This window comes from Neltuma alba, unplaced genomic scaffold (assembly GCF_004799145.2).
Source record: "Neltuma alba isolate B1F8T4 unplaced genomic scaffold, ASM479914v2 tig00010174_pilon, whole genome shotgun sequence".
NCBI lineage: Eukaryota > Viridiplantae > Streptophyta > Magnoliopsida > Fabales > Fabaceae > Neltuma > Neltuma alba.
Genome location: NW_021635117.1, coordinates 1117037 through 1128558, shown reverse-complemented (window position 1 = coordinate 1128558; position 11522 = coordinate 1117037). Strand labels below are relative to the sequence as shown.

The window sequence follows — 11522 nt, the reverse complement described above, 5'->3', positions numbered from 1 at the left end:
TTTCTCTAGCATGTTGAAAAAAAAATTTATATGAAAAAACAATGTTTGGTGTGCGCGTGAAACAAAATAGCGAATTTTTTAAAAATTATGTTTGATATGATATAAATAGAAAAGAAGTGGAGGTAAACAAAATGAAAATGACTAAAATAGCCCTTATATTAGAATAACTCTAGCGGTTTTTTTTGCTCATTATTAGGGACAATTTTGACAATACGCACACATTTCCAATATTGCTTCACCTATGGAATGATTTGGAGGCTCAACATACCCTCATGCCAAACAAATCTAACACCTTTCGACATTCCTATTCCATTTTCATCCCAATCTTCACCCATGTACCAAATATGCATAGCCTAAACTAACTTCCAAATAAGTTAAATGCAACTTCAAATACGAAAAAGGAAGTAGCACGTGATGCGATATGCATATGTATATACCTACAAACAAGAAATTTCTCTTAATAAAAAAGAAAGTCCAATACTTTCTCTACTATAGGCTTGTTTATATCTGTGCTTGTAAATACTTTTATATAAATTGAGATAAAATTCTGTTCACATCCTTTCCGTTTTCCTTTGATTCCAATGACATTCTCTCCTCACTATTGCACCTTTGTTGACGCAAGGACACATTGAAACTTCACACGAAACTTACTTATTCATTTCATCTATCTAAGTCTCTCTTTTTTGTTTTAAAAAAAAAATAGTGCTATTCTCTCTCAGTTACTCTTGTTGCTTTTTTTCCAGTTACTCATTGATGAAGACTAAAATAGAGCTGAGAGAATAGCATTATTCTTCATAGAACAAGAGAGATTAAGAGAGATGAAATAAAAGAGTGAGTATTATGGAGAGCTTCAGCTTGTCTTCTCTTTGAGGGAGGCTGAAATGTGATAGTTTGTAACAGCAGAGAGTTATACTTGAAGGAGGAAGACTAAAACGCTAACTTAGCATCTGTGTCACCTTATTTAGTCAAAAGTTTGAATTGGAAAGTCATCTTTAATAAATTAAACAACTATAGCAGTTTAGGATTATTTGAAATGATCATAGGTATTTTTGCATCCAAGATTTTTTTATAGTGTCAAGCGTACACTTGACAAAAATTCATAGATATAATTGTACCTTCACTCTTTTTACATGTCTCTCTATGCCACATTAGTGTTCACATCATTATCTTCGGTTAAACACATAGTCACGTTACAATAGTTAACGATCGTTGTATTTTTGCAATTTTTTGAAATTTTTATGTGTATTTTTGCCTTCAAAGTTTGTTCATAGTGCTAAGCACACATTCGGTATAAGTTTATAGGTATATTTACAGCTTAACCCTGTAAAATATAGATTGAAAGAAATTGTCTAGGTGAGAACGCATGGATAACGTAATCCTACATGCTAGAGATAAAATATGGCTTTTTAATTTTTGTCACTGTTTTCGTTAAATAAGAATGTTGTGGTAGGCTTGAGAGATAGTCTATGGTTGATTTGTTGTACCTTAGCTTTCCATTGGATTGCTGCGTTTTCATGATTTTTTTTTTGAATTGAAACAAAATTATATTAATAAAAAAGTGAGATTTATTGCCAAATTTTCAGGGACAGTTGTCACGGTAATGACTTAGCGATAACCTTTTATTCCCCTTGAAAATTTTCATCGTTGACTTTTTGAACTCACTACTCAAAGTCAGTTTTTTTTTATAGCACCAAGGATATAGGTAATAGTTCACATGATTATGAAATAGGAAGAGGGTTGTAAAAGTGGCGATTTAAGAGTAGTTTCTCAACACCAGAAGTATATTTTGCCAGATGATAGATTGTCGATTAGCAGTTGGACGATGCAAGATTGATGCTATTTTTCTTGAAACAAATAATCTGTAATGATTCCTTAATCCAATTAAGCTCCTGATTGGAATCACGTTTCATGTAAACTAAAACAAAACTTTCTTTATATTTTGTATTCAGTAAATTATGATTAAAAAATTGTTTATAAATAATTTCAAATGGCTCCAAATCATTTATGCTAGTAAGCTAGCACCCCCTCTGGTTCTTCTTACAGGAGCCCTCCTAGAAAAAACTCTTTGGAATGAGTTCGGTGTTCATTAGAGTGGTGAGCACCTTAAGCTCATTATATCTAAACTATTGAAAATTGATTTGGACAGTGATTTAATTTCATTTTTAAATAAAAAATCATTTTTCAGAAAATAAGATAGTTAAAAGATTACCTTTATTTTAGGTTCTATACTCATTAAAATAATTATTTAAAAAAATAATAAAGAAATTAAATTTGGACAATCTAAATCAAATCTGAATGGTACAAATATGATGAGTTTAGGGTTCTCATCACTCTGATGAGCATCGAAATGTTTGTCCTTTTTATAAAACCATTTGACAATTTCAATGAGTATTAAATAATTTTTGTGTGCACATATTTAACGAGGGTAGTGGGAGAACAACAATTAATATGATGTTGGAATTTAGTGTAGTTAATGATGATAATATTAGAAATCACTTGAATGACAGAATTAATACTTTTAATTAAATTTGTATGTACATGTAAATTAGTTAATGGGTTATTATAAAAAAAAAGACTAGAGGGAGCATAAGCCAAACAAAAGAACCTAAATGCAAGAATGCAGTGGAAGAGAATAAAAATGTCATACCGGAGTTCTCAAGTCGCAGATAATGATATGACATTAAAATTAAGCAAAATCAAATGGTTGTTTAGTGTTAATGATTTAAAAAATATAAGATGGTGGTTAGGTCAAGTGGAAAAAACTTTAAACTTCTTTCAAATGGTGAGTTTGAAAATGATGTACTTCTTTTAAATGGTGAGTTTGAAAATTATGTATTGAGAAACCTATGTTTACATAACTGTCGAAAATAAACAAATTAAAGGAAGGGAGACAATTATATTGGGTCAGGTCTGGGTCATGACGTGGACCGCACATGCGGTACCTAAAATGTTAGAACTTTGGTAAGAGTGACATGGCAGATGCACGAGAAGGATGGAAGAGGAGAAGATGTAAACAGAAAGCTTAACGATTGGTGTGAGCAGAAATGAGCAAAGACACTTCCTATTTATAGATAAGGGTGCTTACAATATTAGGATAGTATAATCTCACTTTTTTATTGTAAGAAATATTCTGATTCACAATAGACAATTAATATTTGATTGATTTTTTTAATCTTCAATCAAGTTCTTAATGCTTGATTGAATATTGTTTAGTCAATCAATTTTTTCCTCTTAATAGTGATTGATTTTCTTGATAAAAAAGATTTACATCTCTTTCATCAAATAGTCCAGTCCATGAAAGGCAGATTTAGATTCGTTGTCCAACAATAACTATCCCAATTAAAGGCTAAATTACACAATTTTCTTTTGAATTTTTGAATCAAGCACAATTAACCCGTTAACCTTCGAAACATAACAACAAATCCACGTAAACTTTCAATTCCATAGGAATAAACCCCAACCATCAATTATATACTCTTTAAATTTTATATATATTGTGTTTATAAACCCTTTCCAATATATATATATATATATATATATATAGGGATAATTAATCCACAGCTCCTTATAGTTTCAATTAATTTTGAATCAGGTCCTTATAATTTTTTTTTCTTTTTATCAAGTCCTTATACTTTCACCTGTTTTTAATTAGGTCATTGTATTTATTTATTTTTTTATCAAGTCCTTATAAGTTCACCTTATTTTTAATTAAGTCCCTGAATTTTTTATTCTTTATTTTATAAATTCTAATAGTACTATTATATAAACATAAAATAGTATATATTATTTAATATTAGTTTATAAACAATAATATTCTAAAGATATTGAATTATTATAATGATTTTAATTTTTTCAGCAAAAAAATTAATTGTTCTAAAAAATTTTCCTGAATTAATTAATTCTATTACTTTTTTATTACATAATTATTAATTTAATTTAATTATTAATATGTTATATTTCAGTATTAATCTATTTAATTAAGCTTATATTTGATTAATAAATAAAAATTAAAACTACATGGACTTGATTAAAAATTTAGTGAAATTATAAGGACTTAATTAAAAAATAAATAAATACAAGGACTTAATTAAAAAAAGGTAAAAGTCTAAGGACTTGATAAAAAGAAAAAAAACTATAGGGACCTGGTTCAAAATTCGTTGAAACTATAAGGACTTACGGATTAATTAACCCATATATATATATATATATATATATAAAGTCCCCTAAACTTTAATATATCTGGAGATAGTAAGACCCTAAGGGGATTCATAGTAAACTTTAAGGAGATTATCCACACATAACATTGAGTTTATGGGACTTTTGTGTAATTTTGTCCTAAACAAATAAAAATACTATTTTTTGAATAAAAAATATAGTAAATGCCATTAATTAAAGAATAAATATTCCCTGTAGTATCGATTACACCCAAGAAATTATAGAAGTTGCAATTAATAAAGTTTTAAACAAGGATAATTCTAGAAAAATGTAATTAATACTCCCACTTGGTGACTTATAAAAAAACAATCTAATTTTTTTAAAAAAATTTCTTATAATTTAGTAATAAAGATCAAAAGGAGTATTACGATAATCATGTTCGAAAACGACTAAAATCTCTCAATCAGGTAATGGGGTGAGGGGAAGGACGAGTGGGGGAGTCTGAGTTTCAGCAATAATTAGTCCAGCATGATTGTTATGGGCCCACTGAAATGATAGTGATTATGACCCCAAAACTGAGAAAAAAGCATGTGGGTCTTCTTTGGGTCTTATGGTGGAGTTTGGCAATTATGGGCTACACTGTTTTTTAATTATTGGCATTACTTTAAATTAAGCAATTGTGCTTCTTGTTATTTCGTGGCAACCACTTTTAGAGTGGGTGCAACTGCTTCGATCTGCGTCACTATTCGCATGAGTGGGCATTTTTCAACGGAAAGAATAGTTATTTCTTTAAAAAATTATTACGAAACTATAAAGAAAGCATGCAATACTTAAAAAAAAGCCTAATAGTAAGTGAGTAGTAGTGACTTCTTGTCACTTTCGAAACCCGAATCTGTCATTAAATATTATTCTTCTGATTTTATTTATAAAACACTTTCAATCACATAGAACAAGAAAAATCTTAAACTGCATTAACTCTTTATTAAAAATAACAAATTTTAAATTTTATTCTTAGTTAATATACATACTTTTTAAAAAAAATAACTATCTACACTGTAATAAATAAAAGATAAAATAATACACTCATGTTAAAAATTTAATAAAATGACTTATAAATAGGATTAAAAACAACATTCAATCTTTATCTGATAAATAGGACTAGAGGAGTACTCATTTAGTGTCCCATTTTTTTAATGATTACATTCCTTTCTTAGAATCTCATAGTAATTTTTTTTTCCTTTCTTGTCATCATTATTCATGATTAGAGAGGCTTAAAACTGACTTGGATCAATTAATTAATTAAATTCCAGAGCAACTTGATGGTAAATCAAACAAAACTATAGCAAGAATGACTATATTGATTTTTTAAATGGAGAAAATAATTGTACATTTAAATAAAATCGTTCAATTCCTAAAATAGAAACCCATTAAATCATACATTTTTGAGAATGTGCAAGGGCAAATGCATAAATCTTTCAATACAGTGACATCATATTATATGAATAAAATATAATACACACACATATTAATCATATGTTTACACTATGACTTTGAGTAGATTGATACATTAAAATAAATAATTTTAAAATGTTTTGATGATATAGTTGTTAAAAAAAATAATTATTTCAATTAGAAAATAAATTTGGTTTTTGAAATGATAAAAACAAGTCTCCCTTAACCTGAAGCTTTAACCTTTCCTTCTCCCTACGTTAATTTCCCACGCAACAAACATGGCCTCAATAGCACCTACGACGAACCAATGTCAAACCTATGAAAGAGGTCAGTTCTGCGATATAGCCCAATGGGCTTCCACATGAAAAAAGAAAATCACAAAACTTAACAAATTAATTCTTGGGGGAAAAAAATCTAATTCCTCTCATTTCTACCTTTTTTGTTTTCAAGATGATTAAATATATTACAAAAACAAAAGGTTGAATAGTCATGATGATAAGGTACCCTCTATCATGCTTAGTTGAGAAGGGACCTTAAATAAATAACAAAAATACTAAATGAATTAAATAGACTGAAAATTCTCTTAATATCTAAAAGAATGACATCATCTCCTAGACAGGAAAGATCAAAAGAAGTGATGAAAAGTTAGGTGCATGCATTGCTTATAATAAAAGTCCGTCGTAGGTGCATGCATTTAGATAACAAAAGTTAGGTGCATGCATTTTTCAATTAGATCTTGTCATGTGTGATTTCTATTATTAATAAACGTCCAACAGAATTTTAAAATTTTATCGTTGTGAATTTTTATTGTTAAGAAAAGTCCACATGACAAGATTTGGTTGGAGAATTGGATATAATAAATATATGTAAATGTACCTAAATTTTGGCCCAAGCTAAATCATCTCAATAAAGTAAATGTTTTTCCATCAATATAATATTTTTCAACAAACCATACCCCTGCAAAACAAGATTCCACCAAGTTTTGATATTATCAAAAATTTAAATTTGATATCTCGTTTTTACCTCAAGTCACAAAGTCCTTCGTCTTGAGTCAGTATAAAAAATCTCTGCTAACCTTGAGCTACAAACCAAAAAGATAGAAAGAGAGAATTTGTTTTTGCCTTGAGTCAAAAACTCAAAATACCTTTTGCTTCAAGTCACAGTGCTTTATTTTCAAAAATTTTGCCCACCACGAATCATCTCATGGTTTGGAAGTTTTCTTGCTTGCCTTGAGTCACTCCCTCTCTACCCTGAATCAAAGTGTTTTACTTGTTTTTCTTTTTTCAAATTTTTTTTTTCTATGCCTCGCGTCATTATCTTAAAGCTACTTTAGATAATATAACTTGATTTTTTGACTCAAATTAGCTCATAGTTTAGCCATGGTTACTTTTTATGACTTAAGTCATAGTTGCTTGACTCCAATTAAAGCGACTTTTTACAATTGATTCTCACTACTTGGCCTTGAGTCATCTTAAAACTCACTTATAGTTGAAGATAAATTTAATTTCATCTGTTATATTTGAGTCAAAACCTTTAATGTTAAAAACGTGTCGGATTTTCCAAATGATTTTGATATCTGGTTTAAACTTGTTTTAAGAGAGTTAGTATTCCTTAATTGCATATTAAAACATATACTAACATTTTGTATGAGATTAAATGAAGATTAAAGCTCAACGACCATACGGGGTTCAAAATTACCTTTTGTTAGAGCATTGAATGCTCCAAAAGGAAATTAATCGTGTCTAATGAATACAATCAAACTCATCTAAAATAGTAAAAGCATTCTTAAAACTTCGAGCCACCATCATTATACATTTGCCAAATCATTCTTTACTCTTCAGTGTTTTTCAAGTATTCATTCCTTGTGAGAGAGGTTGTTACCTCAGTTTGAGGTTGTTGAGGTTGTGATGAGCTTACCGTGACGCTAAGAACTCGTTTGAATCTCAAAGAATATATTGGAATGCTTAGAATTATTTTAAGAACTAGACATAAATCATGTCGCAATACCCCTTTTAATCTATTTTGAATTGATTATTTAAATTGATTTAAATTAATTAAAATTTTTGCAATCATCCAATTTACCCCTCTTAGGTGTAGTCCCGTCCAACACAGCCTCAACTGTGTATGATCTAGAAGAACTAGAGCAGTTGGTTGGGCGGATTCCTACAGGATAGTGAAGTCGAAATAATAGAACTAGCCACTTCAGTGGAATATTATTAAAAAAAAAAAAAAGGAACTCGTGGCCCATTCTAGTGAACAAGCAACATGTTATAGGGATCAATATTTCACATTGTATCAAAAGGAAAAAAAAAATTCACATATTCATATCGTGGCACTATTTCACGGATATCAATTTTTGCATAAATAAATTCTCAACCATGAAATGCAAAACCAATTACCTTCTTATTTAAAAAATGGATGGACAGCATCTGTTGCTAAAATTCGCACGCGCGCGCACAAGGGGTTTTATTTGCATTGAACTCCAAACGTTATAAACTTTGTATCGTATAATATGGAGATTAATAATAGAATTATCAAAATTGTTTGATTTAACATGTTTGATAAGGTCATAGGCTTTTGTGTGCGTGTGTTTTTAAACATTTTCAAAAAGCTGATTTTCCACAACATCCATGCAACCACAAAAAGGTTTTCCAGTTACCCATTAAATTAAAAGAAAAAAGAGCAAGAGCTTCAAGCACATGACCAATTGAAAGAAAGTTTGCTTGTCCTTCTGTTCCTGGCAAAACGGAAAGGATGCATTCCGATTTTACAAAACAGACAAGCACAAGCTGGTCCCAAAAAAGGAAAAAAAAAAAAAAGACAAAATAACAACAAAACAAAACAAAAACCAAAAACCAGATTATTTACATACCATGCACCAAAATCCTAAACAATGGCCAAAAACTAATTCTGAACAAAAGGAAGGACCCGCATAACCCCATGGCTACATTGTGGAAAATAGGAAACTTATCTGCAGAAACATCAGAACTTTATATAGCAAAAGATTTACAGAACGGACCTACAATCTACGAGGCTGCACTGCCGGACAAAATTATGGAGCACCCCACAACAAAGTTACCCAATCTCTAGCATTATGTATACTGGCCATCATTAAGGACTTAACTGAGAAAAAAATTTACTTACCGCCTATGATTTATAAACCTGAATTGTTTTAATAAAATTCTGACTAAAGTATACATTTAGTCTTTTAACTTTGTATAAGGTTTTAATTTGATCTCTTAACTTTAAAAAGTATACATTTAGTCCTTTAGCTCTAAAATCATTAGGCTTTAATGATAATTTTTTGTAACAATCAAGGATGTTTTGAAAATTAAACTTAATATGTTAACATTTGAGAATATTTTATCAGATCTTAATGTCATCATTTTTTAAAAAGATTTTAGGATTAAAGGACCAAAAGTATTCTTTTTAGAATTAAGGAACCAAATTAAAACCTTATATAAAGTTAATGGACCAAATGTATACTTAAGCCTAAAATTCTCAAGCAAACCTATAGGCTGTCACAATGTTGTGACGGTGGTGGAATCATAAAATCGATAGCTTTTTAGTCCTTTTCACGTTTGTCTTCGCTTGTGCATCACAAGGGTCTCTCTTCCTCTTGAAGCTGTTTTTCTTGTCTTCAGTGATATCATTATTGTTAAAAGCTGTGTCCGCAGTGGTTTTTTCATGAACTTCCAGTGCATCTTTGACAAAAACTTTTAGCCTCCATAGTGTATAGTCACTCTGAATATAACAGCAGACAATAAAGAAAATATTGGTGGCCCACTAAACTTGCTAAATAAAGCAACAACATTCACAGAAGGGAAACTGTTAGACAAATATGAAAGCAAACACTAGTAAATAGATAAAATGAGAGAAACCTGAGCATCAATGTCAAGGTCCACCTCTCGGGCAGTTGCTTGGAAATTGGGATTATTCTCAGCAACGATCTCCAATGCTCTGCCAATGTCTTCAGGAGACAATTTTGCAAGGGCCGTCCCCAGTATTCTTTTCTCTTCAGAAGTCAGTTTCCTACAGCATTGTCCGGAAATCAAATTTAGAACATTTCCAAGTCATGCACTAAGAACCAGAATGCAGAAGAACATATATCAGGACCAAATATTGCCAGTGATATTATTCCTATAACTACAGCTCTGAACGAGGGACAGACTTATTCAATGGGCAACATTTTTGATAGATATCTCCTACAAATGTGTGTTAAATGTATATTAAAATGCATATTAATTATTGGCTAAAAATATTAATTACCCACATTAGTTGTTATTTAGTTCTAATGCCACCTAATTTTTTATCAAATATCTCTACATATTTGGTATATACACATAATGTTTTGCTGCACACATCTCACACAGGCACCCTCGCATGCATCATGCATAGATACACACACACCACATGCACGCACACATACATATTCGGTGAAACACACACACACATACATACACACTGTTTTATACATCACATATCTATATATCCACTTGAAGTTTTTATTTTGTGGATTTGACAAAGCTAAGTTTTTTCAATTTCTTCAAAATTTCATCATTCCATGAACGCCTCCTACACACTGCCTTTTCTTCCCTCTTATACCTGATTTTATCTTCTGCATTTTTCAAATTAACTTCGATAGTACCAGTAGCAACTCCAATACTTGAAATGGCTTTCTCAGATATGGATATCATCAAGAATATGATGTAAAATCATATGGTAGATAAATGGTTCAACGAATTTATGGCTATTTATGCAAATACAAATTTTCAATTTTATGGAAAATAAGAAAATCATTCAATTTTTTAAACAATGAGAACTCAGAAAATGATTAATACACACACACACACACATTCAGAACTGAATAGCAGAACCCCAACAATCCAACCTCCTACACGAGGGCTCTTTTGAATTTTAATAATAGCACCTCTACTTTTTAAGGCACTTATTGGTCTGTTGCACTGCTGTTAATATAAAGTATCAGAGTGAGTGTTGTGACCTCGGCATGGTGAATAAAAGAATGCAGGAAAGGATGAACAATCAAATGAACTGTGTTAGAATCCCGTGATATCCTCAGAATCCCTACCCATGATTTTAGCTACAAGATCAATCCCTGATTATGTGCTGCTATATCTCTAATTAATTGTAATTCAATTTTGATTGATTGTAACCGGATTCTCTCACCCATCCGGACTCTATATATTGTAGCCTATCATATGAAATAATACAAGGGAGTGTGAATTACTCAAAATAATTACTCATGGTATCAGAGCAGTGGGTTCGACCTGAACCCAAAATCCCGTCCTGAAACGCCGCCGGAAAACGGAGAGAGAGAGAGAGCGAGGAGAGAGAGAGAGTGAGGCGTCCTCAGATCTGAAGCCAGGAGCAGGACGTGACCGACACCACCCCTCCAGTTCTCACCGGAAACCGCCGATCGGCGCATCCCCAGAAGCCGGCGTCAAACGGAGCCGCGCGTGAAGCACACGCGCCGCCACAGCCTCCGCGCGTGAAGTCCACGCGCCGCCGCCAGCGCCGCCGCAGGATCTTTTTCGGCCCAGAAGATGAACCCATCAGATTTTCCACCTCTTTTTGGGTCTGTTCGCAACACCCCAGCCACCAAAGGTACCGTTCCAATGGGTCTTATGTCCGGCACCTCCTCAAATACTCAAGGTAACTCTCCTTCACCAATGGCCCCCTCGAGAACATGTGATTGAGTGTCAGACTTGACAACAGCCACTGAACCTCAAGCTATGGTGGTGGCTCACAAACTGAATGGCAGCAACTATCTCCAATGGTCTCAAAGTGTATTAATGTATCTTCGTGGGAAGCGTAAGGAGAAGTATATCAATGGAGAAGCAAAACAACTGGCACATAATGATCCTAGTTTTGACACCTGGTTCGCTGAAAATAAT

General features: G+C 31.7%; 1 protein-coding gene and 1 long non-coding RNA gene across 5 annotated transcripts in view; one reads left to right on the top strand and one right to left on the bottom strand.

The window, feature by feature from the left end:
• The first annotated feature begins 551 nt into the window (after positions 1-551).
• Positions 552-11522, top strand: part of LOC114754669 (uncharacterized) — a 12401-nt gene continuing 1430 nt past the window's right edge. Inside the window, exons 1-2 of the long non-coding RNA XR_003741225.1 lie at positions 552-564; positions 1590-1591. This is a non-coding gene — a long non-coding RNA (uncharacterized LOC114754669). The remainder of the gene's footprint in view (positions 565-1589; positions 1592-11522) is intronic.
• LOC114754668 (transcription factor GTE1) overlaps positions 8969-11522 on the bottom strand; it is a 20617-nt gene continuing 18063 nt past the window's right edge. For all 4 annotated transcript variants that reach the window (XM_028943462.1, XM_028943463.1, XM_028943464.1 and 1 more), the window contains 2 exons: positions 9489-9639; positions 8969-9351 (listed from right to left, as the gene is read on the bottom strand). In XM_028943462.1, the coding sequence (XP_028799295.1) occupies positions 9154-9351; positions 9489-9639 (349 nt within the window). In that variant the 3' untranslated portion in view covers positions 8969-9153. The remainder of the gene's footprint in view (positions 9352-9488; positions 9640-11522) is intronic.